Below are 18,330 nucleotides of genomic sequence, written 5' to 3'. Positions count from 1 at the left end.
TAGGAGGGGTGGCAAGGCTGTGCCAGCCAGGACACTGATCTTTGGCTTGGTCCCTAGGTGGAGAGCAGGGTGTGCAGGCCTCCGGCTCGCTGGCTGGGAGCACAGCCAGGGCGGGCTTCTCCACCTCACCATGTGGCTGTGGACAGCAGCCTCGGGCCCCAGTCCCGTTAGCATGGTACTAACAGGCTCCCAGCAGCACCCTGCCAGGTCGTACCCCAGGACCCCTCCAGCTCCCCCAAGGCATTACAGGGAGGAGGAGTCTCCCACTGTCTTGAGACCTTGGTGGATGAGGGTGGATGAGGGTGAGTGGCCAGGTCTTGGTTGCACAGGGAGGATTCTGGAATTGGCCCAAGAACCACCTGTGGGCACTTGGGATGAGACATGTCCAGGTGCAATGTTTTCCATGATTGAGATGCCATGATCAGCTTCTGTCCTGCTGTTTCTTGGCCATTGTTCCCATCTAGACCTGGGCAGTTCTGTTTCTTCTTAAACCAAGGGGAGCATGAACACCAAAGGAACCCTGGGGCCGGTAGTTGGGCCTACAGCATGACCCAGTGAGTCAGGGGCCAGCAGACACCCAGCCTAGTGCTCTGCTGGGAGTTTTACAGCTTCTGGAGGGGAACCACATGGGGCTAGGCAGGCACTGGGCCAGGCTGCCTCATCCTGGTGCCCCACTGCAGGCTCTGGGCAACCTGCCCACCTTGAGTTGCCCTGTTAGCCGTGGGGGGAGCAGCTGCAGAGGTGCAGGGCATGTAGGTGGGATGGGTGGGCACAGTGCAGGTCTTGCTGCATGTCCACCTTGGGTCTGCTCACATCAACATGGCTTCTTGGCTTGTTGTGCTGAGTGTGATAGTGGTCAGGAAGTTGTCCTCCTGGTGCCAGTGTCACTTTTCAATTCTGGCCTGTCTGCTGCTACAACCTGTAGTCCTGTGCCTCATGTGAGTCTAGAGATGCAGAGTCAGGCAGCCAGGAGCCACCATGCTACAGGTGAAGGCAAAAGGGGAGAGGACCCAGCCCCTGCCCAGAGGGAGGAGCCAGGTTGAGGCTGGAGACTGGGTCACAGCATATGGCGATGGGGGTCTCAGCATACGGTGCAGGGTACAGCACATGGATTCAGGGTCTTTTTTCTTTAAACAATCATTGGCAGTGACTGAAGGAAGAAAAGACGGGTCAGGAAATGGGATCTAGTGTGGGTGCCAGCTGTAGGCGGGCTGCCGAGGGCACGCCCTGTGCGTCTCTATTGGTCTCTTCTGGAGTTTCAGCCCAGGCTTAGGGACAGGTTAGGGACAGGTTATTGTCTCTTTTGTAACCAGTGATCTGGTGCATAGGTTGTACACCTCTGGGGCTTTATGATAGGAGTGCTGTGCTTCATGACCCCAGACGTGGACTAGGGCCGGTGCTTGGTCTGGCAGGTAAAAGGAAGGGAGCTGTCTATGACAGGAAACTGCACCATAGCATGCTTGGCTGATGTGCACAGGAGTCTCCTGTTTTTCAAAACGTCACCATAGCAGTGCTCCTCTGGAGAGCAGAATAAAGAGTATTCTGCAATGGTGCATTAGTCCCTCTAATGTTCCCATCTTGGCAGTAAAGTATACTGTGTGTCCTACAGCTCGCTCTCTCTGGAAAAACCTGGAGCTCAGTGCTGCAGGTGCTCTCTGTGAGCTAAGTGCATGCACCTATTAGCATCCAGGCCCATACCCTGAGGCTGTCCCTCAGGGGCTGAGCAGCAGGCCCCATCACTGTGACACACTGGGCTATTGGGAGGGGCCCGGGCCGCGTCCACAGCCAAGCTCGCAGTCCCTTTGGGCAGGTTCTGAAAAGGAGGGAGAGTCATGCCCTTTCCTCTTATAGGGCTGGCATTTTGGTTTGTGCTTCCTTATGCCCCTGGAAGTGCCACGTGCCACCTGAGGCCTTTGACTGGAGCTAGGACAAGTGCTAGTGCCCAGGCAGAATGACAGACGGCAAGGCCTCCTGCTGTCCCAAGAGGCTCCGCAGCCCGAGGGACATCACACCCTGGAACTACTGAGCATGAAAAGTACCCCCGTGGATTATAAGAGAAGAATTAAAAACAGAAGCAAGAAATAAAAGACTACAAAACATTATGCAGATTTATGTTTTTAAGTATCAAATGGAATGTTTTAAGTATCAAATGGAAATGAAAGTTATAAACACTAAAATTGAAAACCAGTGTTCGGACTGTGTAGCTAATAATAAAGAATGAGCTAATTTGAAGTTGTAGGTGTAGGATAAAGACGGGATAGGAGGTGTGGACGCAGTGGGAGAAGAGAATCAGGGGAGAATGGGCTCAGGTTAGGCCAAAGTGAGAGGACGCAGAATCTAAAGGCTAGCGGCTGAGACCTTTCCAGAGTTCCTGGGAAAGGAATGGGTAGCGAACGTAAACAGGAAGAAAGCAATCAGAGGCAAGCCTCTTGTCCTGCGTCCCAGAGACCCAGGAGCGAGAATAGCCAGGAGGAGATGCTGCACAGCTCTGGCCACCCCAGCTCTCCTTGTTATCAGAGCACGCTGGGCCTCAGGAAGGTCTTATCCCATTGGACACAATGGCTGGAAGTGGACTCCTGAAAATAGGCCACCTCAGAACAGACCACCCCTGCCACCCACTCGGAGGGAGGCCCCACCCAGCAGTGCTGGGCAGTGGGAGGAGCCAGGGTTCCCAGGCACACGGGCGCAGGCTGAGGATGGTGTCCCGACTTACATCAGAGGCAGAGAAAGACTGCAGAAGCACAAGGTGCTGCCACATCCCTTGTATCTTGGAGAAGGTGGGTGGGCCTTCCAGCCGGGGCCATCCCTGGAGAAGTGCCACCCTAGCTTCTCTGGGGGAGAAACAGGGAATGCATGGGAATGGGGACCAGTTGCATAGGCTGGAGGGCCTGGCTTGTCCCCTGCTATCTCCCTGGCCTCTGTGCTGGGCTCTACACCAAGTGCACCCAGCCTGTCGAGCACAGCTTGAGGGGACATGAGGGCCGTGGACAGCCAGAGACACAGTGACCACAAGTGCCCCCTCTGCTGCACTGTAGGCTGCCTGTCTTCCCGGACCTGCCCGTGTTCTACTTTGTAACTTGGAAAAGACCATTTAAAGTTCACATGAAGTTCACTCGCTTCCATTTGGATAATGGAATTTGTGGGTGTCCCCATCAGCATCTAGGAGTGGCTCCTCCTGTTCCCCGCCCCACTTCCTCACCCTTGGTCACGACCCAGCTGGGGCCAGGCTGTGGGAGGAGGGTGAGGGGACTGTGGCCACTCTGGGTCTTCTTCGGTGGGCATCATCTCGGCCAGGCACTGAACCCAGGGACAGAAAGTGGATCCTTGTGGGTGCTGATTGCCACGGCTACTTGGAGAAAGCTGCCTTTTGTGGAGACGGTGGCTCTGAGGTTATCAGACTGGGGTTTTTCCTGTTAGGACAAACCTCGTTGAAGGTTGGGCAGAGCTGTGTGGGGTGTTCCTGTCAGGGAGAGCCTTGTTCCTGGGGGGTGGGACGGGGCCCCCGAGAAGGGCATCATGCTCCCCCAGCACCACAGGGGCAGCTGGAAGCTCTTGTGGCTAAGCACAGGTGTAAATTCTGTCCGCCCTCACTGGGGCTCAGGAGAAGCCAAGGGACGGTGCTGCTCGTCAGTGGGCCACAGGGGGGGACAGCTGGCCTCCTTGTCCCTGGAGCCCAGGCCTGACTCGGTCACTGTGGCCCTGTCGCTTCCTGCCCACCTGCGTGGCCCACCGTCTGCAGGTCTGGAGCGAGTGTTGTGTGCTGTCCTTCTCTGTCCCTCAGAGGAAGTGCAGGTAGGCCTGGAACCGGGCAGCCCCAGCCAGCCTCAGGCCAGCCACTGGTGCACTTCCCTGGACTCCTGGGCCATCTTAAAAGGACCATTTGCTGCACGGCTAAGGTGGCAGAGTCACTCAATCCCAGGAGTGAAAGGCCAGCCTGGGCAGCACCCCGTCGTCCATTCACCACATGGAGGGTGGTCCCCTGGCCTGTGACCTGTGGAGTCACTGAATGTGATCGTCAGACATCGCCTGCAAGCAGGATCTTGCTGTACCGTGTTGTACTGAGGCTCTCGTCGTGTCCTTACGGGGCGGGGTGTGGGGGTTCATGGCCCCCAGAGGTGTTGTCCCCTATACTAGGTACCTGGTATAGGGACAGGTCTTGGCTGCACAGAGGTTCTGGGCAGACCTATGGCTCCACGACGTGTGGACCCCTCCTCCTGGAGACAGGAGAACTGGTGGGCACTGAGCCCCCACCTCATAGGGATGGCAGGTCCTGGAGCACCAGGAGATGCACCCAGTATTGCCTGGGCTGGTTCTGTCATTGTCAGGACATAGCCACAGGACATGTAAAGGCGTGTGTGTGGCCAGCTCAGTGGCAGGTCAGTGCAGGGACACAGAAGGTACAAGGCATGTGCACAGAGAGATCAAATGGAAACCTGATGCCCTGACTCAGTCACTGTGGCCCTGTTGCTTCTACGGGGACCTAGACATATAGGAGGGTGATCTGGCTGCGCCCCTGTCACCTCGTCGGTGGCTGAAGTTGACTTGGCTCTTCCAGCTGGTGTGGCAGGTGTCCCTGCCCTAGCCACTCCACATGCATCCCTCCTGAGGCTGCGTGCTGGGTTGAGAAGATGGCCTTCCCTCCCTGGTTGAGGGCACTGAGTAGCTGTGGCCCTGCCCCAGCCTGCGGAGGAGCTGTATATTCTGCAGGCCTGGTCCAGGCCCCCTTGGGAGGACCTTCCTTTCTCCAACCTGTGTGGCACAGCTGGCTCTAGAACTGCTGGGCATCTGGGGTTCAGGCAGCTTGGCTGAGCAGTTGGCACCCTCAGGCACATGCTGAAACACGCAGCCTGCATTCCCAGTGAGTCACAGATTGGGTTTTTAAAGAGGCAGCCTAACCTCTCTACAGGACACCTTGGTGGCAGAACAGTGGGGTGGAGCAGAGCTGAGCAGGCAGCCCTCTGGAGACCAGCATCTTGCGGGACCCCAGACGTGCAGTCCACTCGGGCCACCTCCTCACTGCCACCCACTCCCTAGGGGCAGACTCTGGTCACCAAGGAAGCAGTTTAGTCCCGCAGAGGGGCTTCGTGGAAGTGAGGGATGGAGAGAAAGAGGGCATGCTCAGACCTGCATTTCCCACAGCGGTCCTCCCTGCTACTGCGGCTGCCCCCCCATCCCCCCAATGGCCACAGAGATCCCTGAATCGTCTTGGCCCCGCACTGGGCTTCAGAACAGCAGGGTGTTGAGCAGCCAGGGTCTTGCTCCTGGCCTCCATTACAGCAGGTGCTGGGCAAGGAGAGTGTGGGGTATTCACCGCAGTCATGGAGTCTGGGGTGTCTGCTCCCCACCCCACCTCTTAGGAGCAGCAGCACAGTCTCCGTGCTGGAGGCCGCAGGGTGTTGCGTCATGGGTCAGAGGCGTCCAGAACTTGCTTGTCAGGAGGAGGCAGAGGTGGAAGGAGAAAGCTGTTTCGCCGTATCTCGTTAGTGCTCTGTGTTGATACCTTCAGATGCCTCCAGCTCAGTCCATGTTGTGGTACTGCAAGGCTGGTACGCTCCTCGAAGCACCACGGCATGAAATGGAGGTTCCTAGAAGCAAGAAGAAAGGTACAGTACTGACAAGTTGGCCTTGATTTATTTATGTATTTTAAACTCTGTCTGCCATTTTACATCTGCATTGTTTGTTTGGAGGAGGGCTGGGAAAGAGGCGTTAAACTGCAGACACATGTGCTGCCAGGTCAGCAGTGCCGACCATCCGCTGCTCCCGCCCGCGGGTCGGAGGCGGCTGCGGTGAGCAGACGTTGGTGGAGGCCAAGGTTCAGCAGACCTGGTGGGCTGGCAACAGGGTGTCAACTGTGTCTCTCACAGCTGCTGCTCTCAGGTGGGGCGGTGCCGGCGCTGCCAGCCACTGTGCCTTGTCCCTCGCAGGCCTCCCTACTGCTCTGTGAGTTGTTGGGCGGGACGCAGGGGCTCTGGAATGCCAGGCGAGGCCCTGGCTCTGAGGACTTGGCATGAAGTCTCCTCTCCTCTCCTCTCTCCCCCACCCATTGCACAGAGAAACAGGGTCCTGAGCGGAAGAGGATCAAGAAGGAGCCTGTCGCCCGCAAGTCCGGGCTGCTGTTCGGCATGGGGCTGTCTGGGATCCGAGCTGGCTACCCACTCTCTGAGCGCCAGCAGGTGGCTCTCCTCATGCAGATGACAGCGGAGGAGTCTGCCAACAGCCCAGGTGAGCCCTGGGGCCTTGGGCCTGGGAGGCACAGGGTCTGCTTGGTATGGGGCCCCGTGCAGAACCCCTTCACCTTGTGGAAGCGGCCAGGTTCTCCAGGCCTCCACCGCTCGGCGCCTCCTCCAGTAACGCCCCACCTGTCCCCTTGGCCTGCAGTAGACACCACACCAAAGCACCCCTCCCAGTCTGCAGTGTGTCAGAAGGGAACGCCCAGCTCTGCCTCAAAAACCAAAGACAAAGTCAACAAGAGGAACGAGCGGGGCGAGACCCGCCTGCACCGTGCTGCCATCAGGGGGGATGCCCGACGCATCAAAGAGCTCATCAGCGAGGGCGCTGATGTCAATGTCAAGGACTTCGCAGGTAGGTGCACGTGCCCTGCCCATAGGCAGAAGCAGAGGCTGCCAGGCCCTTGTGTGTATGTGGACAAGGCTGGTCCTGAGAGGGAGGATTCTCTGGGAAAGGGCTTCAAAATACAATCTTTTTTATTTCTAAGAGAACTGGGTTGTTTTTTTGTTTGTTTGTTTTTAAGTATCTCCCTGCTGCTGTGTCTGCCAGGCACAGCTCCAGGCTCCTGGGGGGTCTTGCCCACTGTTTTTAGATGCAGCGTGCACACCTCAGCAGAGGGCGCCTCTATACTGTGACTGGGCACTCGGGTCTCGGCCTGCCCCGCTTGCCCTATTAGGGACATTGGGAGGCACTTTTAAGTGAAATAGAGCAGAGGCGCCTCTCCAGACCTGGCACGGGCTCTTGGTGAGAGTCTAGTGCTGCCTGCTACCTAGCTGCCCTGTGGAGGGCCTGGCTCCACAGCTTCCCTGCAAGTCCGAGTCAGGGCCTCACGCCCTCTGTGGCTGCCTTCTTAGCCTGTTTCTCTGGTGCTAGTTAACGAGCTGTGCCGGTGCAACTTATGTCCCGTGGGCCAAGGCTGGCAAGCTGGGTGTCAGTTGCAAACAGGTGCAGGAGTGTGGCTCTTGAGGACTCAGTGACACACGTGCTAAGTGTCTGCTTCTAGGTTGGACAGCGCTGCACGAGGCCTGCAACCGTGGCTACTACGACGTCGCCAAGCAGCTGCTGGCCGCAGGCGCAGAGGTGAACACCAAGGGCCTGGACGACGACACACCACTGCACGACGCTGCCAACAACGGGCACTATAAGGTTGGCACCTCCTGCCCCCCCTGCTCCTGCAGCCTGCAGGCTCCCCTGAGGCTTGGCTGCACTGCCTGGAGCACTTGCTTGTAGGGGTATCCTCCATCCTTGGCCAGGCTGGATCTTGCACAGGAACGTCTGTCCCTAGTAGGAAGATGGCAGTGTGTGCTGCTGATCCCATCGTCCTCACTGTGGTCCATTGCACCGGGAGGGCAGGTCCAGGTCTGGACCATGAGAGGCTGAGGCCAGGCCCACCCCAGGCTCTGCCTCCTGGGCCAGGCTTGCCTCCAGCTCTGAGGCAAGATACAGGATGAGCCGGCTGTGCTGCTTCCTGCTGAGGGGACACCTTTGCCAGAGCCCCTTGAGCCACAGCCACAGGCGGGACAGTCCTCGCAGGTGAGGATGGTGGTGCCTCGGCACGTACCACATCTGCCGAGTTCTTGGTGTTCCTACAGAGCAGCCCCTGCCTGGCTGTTCTGGAAGGGTTTCAGGAAGCCATGACTCTGGGGAGAGGGGTTGCTGCAGGGGAGGGGCGGCCAGGAGGGTTCCTAGGGAGGTCTTGACTTTGGCCCCATGTTTGACAGGAGCTGCTATTCCAGTGGTAGGTGAGAGGATGGCGTCATAGCGCGCTTTGGGGGCTTTGTTTTTGTGCCCTTTCTTTCCTCCCATACTGGGGCTTGAACCCAGGGGTGCTTAACCACTGAACCACAGCCATAGCTTCTTCTCATTTTGAGATAGGGTCTTGCTGAATTATTGAGGCTGGCCTTGAACTTGTGATCCTCCTGCCTCCCTAGTAGTTGGGACTCTGGGTGTAGCTACTACACCCAGCTTGTTTGTTTTTTCAAAAGGGTCATTTTAGAGAAAGGGACTTAGTAGAAAATACAGTATCTGAGATTTACTAAGAAAAACTTTCTGGGGGTGGGCAGGAGTGAGTCTGAAGTGAACCTGGCTGAGAGTAGAGGGGTCACAATCTGGACCTCTGCACTCCTGGGATGTATCAGCCACTGTGGAAACAGGGAGGCCTGCTGGGGACAGGAGGCAGAAGGGACAGGAGGGACTTGGCCTGTGTTGGCCTTAGGGTAGGCCCAAGGCTGAGGCACCTGGTGACCTCCACCAGCAAGATATAGCAAAGAACCCACTTTGGCCATCAGCCACCTGAGGAAGGAGGCCGAGCCAGCGAGACTGGCTCCCCAGACCTGAGGTGGGTCGTGCCCTCTGTCATAGCCGCAGCTGCAAACGCAGATGTGTAGGTGCTGCTGACGTGTGGCCAGTGGGAGCTGAGAGAGGAGACAGCCATTGTGAGCAAGCACCTGGTGGCGCAGGCAGATGAGACACAGGTTGCTGATCGTAATGATCGAACCAGGCTGTCGCACACCACCAGAGCACTTCTGTCCCTCATAGCCACCCTCCATGTGACTCCAAGCAAGGAAGAGATGGCCTTATTTTCTCATGTAAATGAAAATAAATAAACCAGCTTGCAGAAACTTTGTCTTTGTTCCCTCTATTCTGTACCCCATGATCTCCTCCACCCGCCAGAGCTGCGCACCTGTGGACCCCGCCCGCTGCTGGGCTCACTGTGGCGGGAGGGGGGTCTTGCTGAGAAGATTCCAGGAAGCGGTGCACAACTTGCAGAGGAGCACCAGAGAAAAATGGAAGGCAGTGAGGGCGGAGGAGCCCTCCTGTGGAAGAGGACGGCCAGCAGGGTGCACCCAGGGACACGGCCAGCGGCTGCTGAAGGGCACTTAATGGCCGGCTGCTGGGCGGAGCGGTCCCCCAGGGGAATCCTGTGTTGGCCGAGAGGCTCCCTGACGTGGCTGTCGTGTCTTGCAGGTGGTAAAGTTGTTGCTGCGGTATGGAGGAAACCCTCAGCAGAGCAACAGGAAAGGGGAGACCCCGCTGAAAGTTGCCAACTCCCCAACTATGGTGAACCTGCTGCTGGGCAAAGGCACGTACACCTCCAGCGAGGAGAGCTCCACGGGTAAGCCTGGCTGTGGGCGGACAGCGGGGCGGGCCTCCCCTGCCACGGGCAGCCCTGCAGCATCTGCATGTGGTGTTTCCCTGCAGATGGCCACGCAGGGTCTCCCAGCCTCCTGGGGGCCTGGCGCCTTCAGGAACTCCGGACTGCAGGAGCCACACCTGGGGCCTGGCTGCCGAGAAGCCGCGGTCTCTGCCGGGAGGCCAGCCCCACCTCTGAGCAGACTTCTCGGTTCCCTCTGCTGTGGCTGGCCTCAGATGGGATAGATCAAATGACGTGCTTCTCCAGAAGCAGGGGCTGGCCAGCCCTGCCCTCCTGGGTGACCACGCATCCGGGGAGGCCCTTCCTTGCTGCAGCAGCAGAGCTGCCCCACCCTGATCTGGGAGAGTGGCTCTGAGCCTGCCTGACCTCTCCCTTCCTGTCCCCACAGAGAGCTCCGAGGAGGAGGACGCCCCATCCTTTGCACCTTCCAGCTCAGTTGATGGCAACAACACGGACTCCGAGTTTGAGAAGGGCCTGAAGCTCAAGGCCAAGAACCCAGAGCCTCAGAAGACTGTGACGCCTGTCAAGGACGAGTATGAGTTTGATGAGGACGATGAGCAGGACAGGGTCCCTCCCGTGGACGACAAGCATCTGCTGAAGAAAGACTATAGGAAAGAACCCAAGGCCAGCAGCTTCGTGTCAATCCCCAAGATGGAGGTCAAGAGCTATGCCAAGAACAGCACCACCGCGCCAAAGAAAGCCGCCCATCGCATCCTGTCCGACACCTCAGACGAGGAGGATGCCGGCCTGGCTGTGGGCGCGGGGGAGAAGCTGAGGCTCTCAGCGCACACAGTCCTGCCCGGCTCGAAGGCCCGCGAGCCCCCTGCACCCAGGCAGCAGAAGGAGAAGAGCAAAGTGAAGAAGAAGCGGAAGAAGGAGGCCCGGGGCAAGGAGGTGCGGCCTGGGAAGAGGAGTGATAAGCTGTGCTCCTCTGGGTCCGAGCGCGCATCCTCCGAGAGCGAGGAGGACGGGGACTCGGTGGGGAGCACGGGCTGCCGCAGAGGCTCCCCCCTGGTGCTGAAGGACCCCTCGCTCTTCAGCTCGCTGTCAGCCTCCTCCACCTCGTCCCATGGCACCAGCCACGCCGACCAGCACAGCAAGCACTGGCGCGCGGACAGCTGGAAGGCCGTGTCCTCCCCTGCCTGGTCGCAGGTCAGCTCACTGTCGGACTCATCAGGCACCGGCCTGACAAGCGAGTCAGACTGCTCCTCCGAGGGCTCCAGCGTGGAGTCCCTAAAGCCCGCGAGGAGGAAGCAGGAGCACCGCAAGAGGGGCAGCCTGCAGAGCATGGCTCCCGAGAAGAGGGGTGGCTTCCACCCCAGCGTGGACGGCGCCGTGCCCAAGCTAGACAAGGAGGGAAAAGTCGTCAAGAAACACAAGACGAAACACAGACACAAAAACAAGGAGAAGGGGCAGTGCCCCGGCCAGGAGCTGAAGCTGAAAAGCTTCACCTACGAGTACGAGGACCCCAGGCCCAAGGCCGACAAGGCCGCCCTCCTGGACAGCGACGTCTCCGCGGAGGGCAGGCTGCGGGTGTTGAAGCATGACCGAGACCACCTCAAGAGGGAGGAGAGGCTGGGCAGGACGAAGCCCGAGGACAAGGAGTGGCTCTTCAGAGACGAGAAGCCACTGAAGAGGATCAAGGACGTGGGCAGGGACGGCGGCCGGGCCTTCCGGGAGGAAAAGGACCGGGCTGGCAGGGCTGAGCGGGAGAGGCTGGGCAAGGAGAAGTCCCCCAAGGAAGAGAGGCTGCGGCCGTACAAGGAGGAGAGGAAGAAGAAGGCCCGGGACCGGCCCCCCAAGCCGGAGAAGAAGGGCGAGGCCAAGGAGAAGGCCCTGAAGGAGGACAAGGAGAGGCTCCGGAGGGAGAAGGCCTACAGGGAGGACGCGGCCTTCGACGACTGCTGCCACCGGGGCCACTTCCTGGAGAGCGAGGACACCAAGCTCAGCCTGTCCGACGACCAGCAGGACAGGTGGTTTTCAGACCTCTCCGACTCCTCCTTTGACTTCAAAGGGGAGGACAGCTGGGACTCCCCGGTGACCGATTACAGGGACATCAAGAGTGACTCTGTGGCCAAACTCATCTTGGAAACGGTGAAAGAGGACAGTAAGGAGAAGAAGCGGGACAACAAGGCCCGGGAAAAACGAGATCTCAGAGACTCTTTCTTCCGAAAGAAGGACCGGGACTACTTGGACAAGAGCTCTGAGAAGAGGAGGGACCAGGTGGAGAAGCACCGGGGCCTTCCCAGCTACCTCCCCGACAAGGACAAGAAGAGGAGAGAGTCCTCGGAAGGCACACGGGACCCACGGGACCGGAGAGACGCCCTGGAGGGCTCCAGGGAGCGGAAGGATGTCCGCCTGCGGCCAGAGGAGCCGCACAGGGAGGAGCTGAAGGAGTGTGGCTGCGAGGGTGCCTTCAAGGACAAGCCCGACTGCGACCTCGCCAAGAGCCTGGAGTCCTGGGAGCGGCACCACGCAGCCCGGGAGAAGGAGAAGAAGGAGAAGGCTCGCTCCGAGAGGCACAAGGACAAGTCCAGCGACAGGGACCGAGGCGAGAAGTGTCCAAAGGACAGAGACTTTGACAGATGCCTCAAGGAGAGGAAGGATGGCAAGGAGAAGCACAAGGACAAGGACACACACGGCAGAGACCGAGACAGGAGGGCCGGCCTCGACCAGGCCCGGGAGAGGAAGGACAAGGCCTTCCCTGCAGCCGCCTCCGAGGACTCCTCTGAAAAGAGAGAGGAGAAGAAGGGGAAAGAGAAGAGCTGGTACATTGCAGACATCTTCACGGACGAAAGCGAGGACGAGAAGGAGGAGTACCTGGCCAGCGGGCTGCGGGCAGGGGAGGCCTGCGAGGCCCCCAGGGTGGACGCCCTCCAGGAGAGGGAGGACGGGAGGGAGCTGCCCGTGGCCGACAGGCACAGGAAGTGCCCCTCCGACAGGCCCCACGAGAAGCCCCGGGACAAGGAACCCAAAGAGAAGAGGAAGGACAGGGGTGCCCCCGAAGCAGGCAGAGACAAGAAGGAGAAGGCCTTGGAGAAGCACAGAGAGAAGAGGGACAAGGACCGCAAGGACCGGGTCCTGGCCGACGCCACCCAGGAGAGGCGAAGCAGGCAGAGGCCACCCGAGAAGGTGGAGAGGAAGCATCCCGGGGAGGACAGGGCCAAGGGCAAGCACAAGGAGAAGCCGGACCGGGAGCGGAGGGCCTCGCGGGGCGCAGAGGCGGAGCGCAGCCTGCTGGAGCGGCTGGAGGAGGAGGCGCTGCAGGAGGGCAGGGAGGAGGCGCACGACAAAGCCAGCGAGGGCTCCTCTGACAGCTTTGCAGACCGCGGCCCCGAGCCCGGCCTGAGCGCCCTCCTAGAGGTGTCCTTCTCAGAGCCGCTGGAGGACAAGGCCCGGGAGGGCCCCTGCCTGGCGGAGAGGCTGAGGGAGAAGGAGCGGCACCGGCACTCCTCCTCCTCCTCCAAGAAGAGCCACGAACGCGAGCGGGCCAAGAAGGAGAAGGCCGAGAGGAAGGAGAAGGCCGAGGACTACAAGGACGGGGGCAGGAGGGAGCCCGGCCAGTACGAGAAGGACTTCCTGGACGCCGAGGCCTATGGCATCACCTACGCTGTGAAGGTGGACGGCGAGGAGGAGCTGGACAAGGCCACCGACGGGTTTTCTGAGAAGAGAGAGAGGAGCGAGCCCGAGAGGGAGCCTCCCAAGAAAGTGGAGAAGGAGCTGAAGCCTTTCGGGTCCAGTGCCCTCGGCTCCCTGAAGGAGAAGAGGAGGAGGGAGAAGCACAGGGAGCGGTGGCGGGAGGAGAAGGACAAGCACAGGGACAGGCACCACAAGGAGGAGCCGCGGCCCACCGTCCGGGACAAGGAGAAGGGCAGAGAGGAGGCCCTGAAGCTGGGTGAGGCCAAGCCCAAGGAGAAGCCCCGAGAGGGCACAGAGAAGGAGAGGGGCGACCCCACCAAGATCAGCAACGGCATGGACAAGCTCCCGCCACCCAGAGACCCAGGCAAGAAGGACGCCAGGCCCCGGGAGAAGCTGCTGGGGGACGGCGACCTGATGATGACCAGCTTTGAGCGGATGCTGTCGCAAAAGGACCTGGAGATTGAGGAGCGGCACAAGCGGCACAAGGAGCGCATGCGGCAGATGGAGAAGCTGCGGCACAGGTCTGGGGACCCCAGGCTCCGGGAAAAGGCAAAGCCCGCGGATGACACCCGCAAGAAGGGCCTGGATGCCGCGCCCAAGAAGCCCCTGGGGCTGGACCCGCCCTTCAAAGAGAAGAAGGCCAAGGAGTCAGCTGCGACACCACCTGTTCCTGAAAGCAAGCCCCCGCCAGGACTGGGTGCCGAGGCCAAAGACTGGTCAGCAGGGCCGCCCCTGAAGGAGGCCCTGCCCGCCTCGCCCCGGCCCGAGCAGAGCCGGCCCGCCGGGGTGCCCACTCCAACCTCACTGGTGTCAGGTCCCAGCTACGAGGAGCTGCACACGCCCCGGACCCCGTCCTGCAGTGCCGACGACTACCCCGACCTGGTGTTCGACTGTACCGACACCCAGCACCCGCTGCCCACCACCAGCGCCTGCTCCCCCCCGCTCTACGACAGGTTTTCTGTGGCCTCAAGCGGGGCTTCAGAGCACCCGGGCCAGACACCCACGAGGCCCGTCCCCACCAACCTGTACCGCTCCATCTCCGTGGACATCAGGAGAACCCCTGAGGAGGAGTTCAGTGTGGGGGACAAGCTGTTCAGACAGCAGAGTGTTCCTGCCGCCTCCAGCTTCGACTCTCCCGGCCAGCACTTGATGGAGGACAAGGCTGCCCTGCCACCTGTTCCAGCAGAGAAGTTTGCCTGCCTGTCCCCTGGCTACTACTCCCCTGACTACGGCCTCCCCTCACCCAAAGCGGCCACGGTCAGCAGCGCACCTTCCCCAGAGGCCGTGTTCCCTGGCCTACCAGCCAAGCCCTCCCCTGCCACTAGGGGCGACCTCTTGGCCCCAGCCATCGAGGGGGCCCTGCCCCCGGACCTGGGCCTTCCTCTGGACGCCACAGAGGACCAGCAGGCCACAGCAGCCATCATCCCTCCGGAGCCCAGCTACCTGGAGCCCTTGGACGAGGGCCCCTTCAACGCTGTCATCACCGAGGAGCCGGTCGAGTGGGCCCATCCTGCCGCGGAGCAGGCCCTTTCCTCCACCTTGGTGGCCAGTGCCTCTGAAAACCCCGTCAGCTGGCCCGTGGGCTCCGACCTTCTGCTGAAGTCTCCACAGAGGTTCCCAGAGTCCCCCAAACACTTCTGTCCTGCAGAGACCCTGCATACCACTGTCCCAGGGCCCTTCAGCACCTCAGAGCCCCCGTACCCCGTATCCCCCGGCTCCTACCCCTTGCCCGCCACCGAACCGGGCCTGGAGGAGGTCAAAGACGACGGGGCGGGAGCCATCTCTGTGGCCGTCTCCACCACAGAAGGGGCCACTGCGTATGCCACCCCTGCCAGACTGGAGTCTTTCTTCAGTGGCTGCAAGTCACTTCCTGAGGCACCCCTTGACGTGGCCCCTGAGCCCACGTGTGTCACCACGGTGACCCAAGTGGAGGCTCTGGGGACCCTGGAAAGCAGCTTCCTGGACGGTGGCCACAGCCTGTCTGCCCTCAGCCAGGGCGAACCAGTGCCCTGGCATGACGCCTTCACCAGCCCCGAGGATGACCTGGACCTGGGGCCCTTCTCGCTGCCCGATCTCCCCCTCCAGCCCAAAGACTCCTCAGACGTCGAGACTGAGCCCGTGGAAGGGAGTCCCGTCCCACCAGAGGAGAGCGCCCCTGGGGCTGAGGGGCAGCCCATACTGCCTCCTGACCAGGCCTCTCCCCCACTTCCCGCCGAGTCTGAGCCCTCAGAGGAGCCAAAGCTGGACGTGGTTCTCGAAGCCGCGGTGGAGGCAGAGACTGTGGCAGGCGAGAGGACCCCCGAGGTCTTGGACTCTGGCTCGGCACTGGCCCCCGGCCCTCCCGAACAGTGTCCCCTGGGGGGCGGAGCTGAGGAGACCAAGACTGAGGACCCCTCCGCCACTCCCCATCATGCACCCGACGGCCCTGCCACCGATGGCATGGCACAGACGCCTGACAGTGCTGAGGTCACCCCTGCTGCCGTCCCTGTGGAGGGGCCCCCAGGCAGCCTCCAGCCAGAAGCTACGGATCCAGAGCCCAAGCCCACGGCCGAGCCCCCGAAAGCCCCCAAGGTGGAGGAGGTCCCTCAGCGCATGACCAGGAACCGCGCTCAGATGCTGGCCAGCCAGAGCAAGCAGAGCACACCTCCTACGGATAAGGAGCCCGCCCCCACGCCCACCCCAGCTGCCAGGGCCAAAGGCCGTGCCTCTGAGGAGGAGGATGCCCAGGCCCAGCACCCCCGCAAGCGCCGCTTCCAGCGCTCCAGCCAGCAGCTGCAGCAGCAGCTGAACACAAGCACGCAGCAGACGCGGGAGGTCATCCAGCAGACACTGGCCGCCATTGTGGACGCCATCAAGCTGGACGACATTGAGCCCTACCACAGCGACAGGTCCAACCCCTACTTCGAGTACCTCCAGATCCGAAAGAAGATTGAGGAGAAGCGCAAGATCCTCTGCTACATCACGCCCCAGGCGCCCCAGTGCTACGCCGAGTACGTCACCTACACCGGGTCCTACCTCCTGGACGGCAAGCCGCTCAGCAAGCTGCACATCCCTGTGGTGAGTACCACCCTGCCTGCCTGCACGCGCACACCCTGGCATAGGTCTCTGGGCCACCTCACGGCCTCTGGGGTCAGGAGAGCTGCCAGGGTCTGTGCCTCCATGGATGGCTGGCCCTGGCCCCCAGCCCGCAGCCCCAGCATTTCTGCAGCTGCTCGCAGAGTCTCACCTGCACCCCTCCCGTCCCGTCGCTGTGTCTCTCTGGAGCCTCGAGCACCTCAGTGGGTCCCACCTGCTCTGCCCGTCTCCCCTGCGCCTCTCCAGCAGGCTCCCCACAGCGTGTCAGGCCCTACCAGGGCCTGGGCCTTCCTAGACAGGCTGCTTCCCACTTGTCCTCTGGGGTCCTCTCAACTGCAGAGGCAAAGGAAGCTCTTCTCCATCTCTGGCCGTGAGCCCCCAGGCCCCTGGGGCCTCTCCCCTCACTGCAGAGCTGACTTTCTGTGTGGCCACCTACCCGTGGAGGAAAAGCCAGGGCTTCTGTTGTTGACTCTCTGGGCCTGGCTGGACTCCGTCCTGGTTGCGGAGCCGAGGCCTTCTGACCTGCAGGTGGAATGAGGAAGACGGTGCTGCAGGGCCTTGCTCCCTCAGAGGCTGCTGCTGGACAGGAAGCACAGCTGCCGGGTGTCCCCTCTGAGCGAGGGTGGGTGTTGGACGTGGGTTTCTCCTGGGTTTTCCTGGAAGGGGTTGAGTTTAGCAGCAGCAGGGCCAGGCCATGTTGCAGCCACGTGTTCCCCCAAGGGGCATCCAGGAGCGCTGAGCCCTGCAGGAGGCCCGCACAGATGATGGTGTGGGCCCCTGCACTCAGACAAGTCAGGTCTGAAGTGTCTGTTCAGTAAGACCTCTTCCTACTTTCTGAGGTTGCATTTATGTCTCCATTACCCAAACAGAGTGACGGGGCTGCTGTGAGAAATTGGAGGGAAAGTAAAGGACCAAAGGTTGTGGTAGCCCTTCCCACAGCCCAGCCTTCAGTGTGGGCTCCTCCCTGTCTCCACCTCATCCTGCAGACCCTTGGGTGAAGCAGGCACACGCCTGCTGCTGTGTCTGGTATCCTGGCACATCCAAGTCCCTCAACCCATCTGGGCCCATCAGGGGATGAGATGGGCGAGGTTTGAAGGCTGCAGAGACCTAGCTGCACCTTCTGTTTTGAAATGATTTTAGATTCACAGAGGAGCCCCCAACTCAGAACCTCGGAATGCTTATAGAGCCATGCTGGTGCTGTCTGTGGGATACCTGGTTCAGTGGTGGACGGGGCCTGTGGTGGGCACAAGACCCTCTTGGGCAGTGCTGATCATCTGTACAAGTGTCCTGTGATGGGACCGAGACCCGTGTCAGGGGCTGGATCCCCATAGTCACGGCCTGGTCCTGGGCACAGCTGGAGGGTTTCTGGTGTCTGGCTTCTGGTCATTGGGACTAATCTGAAGCCGTTGGGTCGGGTGCCTGGGCCGGGCTTCTCTGCCAGAAACGCTGTCTTCTTCTCGTTTGTTCCAGTCTCGGGGAAGACTTCAGGGCTGGATGTGGATCCTTTTTTTTCTCACACTCTTGCCCCTGACACCGCCCTGCAGCAGTGTCTCTGCTGTGCTTCCTGCAGCTGGGGACCCTGTCCATGCCTCAGGGTCTTGCTGTCAGCAGGAGCCTCCATGGGCCTGTGGTTGATCTCAGCATCATCACACATCACCAGGCTGCCCAGGGCCTGCAGCTGCCACTGTCTATTGCAGATGCCCTCCGGCCCGCCCCAGCCTTGCCTTCTCTGCCAGTTCCTTCCATGGTCGGAGCAGGCACCACACATCTGCCCAGGTCCTGTGCACCCTGCGGGTTTTTTGTGTGCCAGCTCTGGGAGCCTGGCCTCCAATTCCTAAGAGAGGAGGCCTATTCCTCGTCACCTGTGGTGTACACGCTTGCCTGTTGGTGTCTGGCCACCATGGTCAGCCTCAGAGCCTCCCCCATGGGGACTGGGGTGGGCTCTCTTCCCTTCTCAGCAGCCAGGCAGCCTCAGGCACTGGCGTCCAGGTTCCATTTTGGGTGCGTAGGCCCTCACTGGACCCCACGGGGCTCCCTACTCCTGCTGTGCTGCTTTGGCACATAGGGTACACACACCTCTCTCTCCTCCCCCTTGCCAGCAAGTGCTGTGTGCCCTGCCTTCTCCCTCACCGTCTCCTTGCTGTGCAGGGTCAGAGGTGCTTCTCAGGAGGTGCCTGGGTGGGTGGGTGCTCTGGGCAGGGCTCCGGCCCCACTGACCCATTCCCCTTGTGCAT

The 18,330-nt window shown here is 60.8% G+C and overlaps 1 protein-coding gene across 8 annotated transcripts in view; it reads left to right on the top strand.

Annotated features, from left to right (window-relative positions):
- Window positions 1-18,330, top strand: part of Ankrd11 (ankyrin repeat domain 11) — a 153,586-nt gene that overhangs the window by 131,119 nt on the left and 4,137 nt on the right. For 3 of the 8 annotated variants that reach the window (XM_026401887.2, XM_026401886.2, XM_026401889.2), the window contains 5 exons: window positions 6,052-6,222; window positions 6,379-6,582; window positions 7,232-7,374; window positions 9,196-9,343; window positions 9,771-16,078. In XM_026401887.2, coding sequence (XP_026257672.2) covers window positions 6,052-6,222; window positions 6,379-6,582; window positions 7,232-7,374; window positions 9,196-9,343; window positions 9,771-16,078 — 6,974 coding nt within the window. Of the gene's footprint in view, window positions 1-5,506; window positions 5,604-5,910; window positions 5,941-6,051; window positions 6,223-6,378; window positions 6,583-7,231; window positions 7,375-9,195; window positions 9,344-9,770; window positions 16,079-16,624; window positions 16,721-17,793; window positions 18,308-18,330 lie in introns of those variants that run through there. The other 5 variants (XM_026401890.2, XM_077793249.1, XM_077793250.1 and 2 more) reach the window with 5 other exon arrangements.

The sequence above is a fragment of the Urocitellus parryii genome, chromosome 15, assembly GCF_045843805.1.
Source record: "Urocitellus parryii isolate mUroPar1 chromosome 15, mUroPar1.hap1, whole genome shotgun sequence".
NCBI lineage: Eukaryota > Metazoa > Chordata > Mammalia > Rodentia > Sciuridae > Urocitellus > Urocitellus parryii.
Note: the sequence above shows the minus strand (reverse complement) of the source record. Positions and strands in the feature narration are given on the sequence as shown.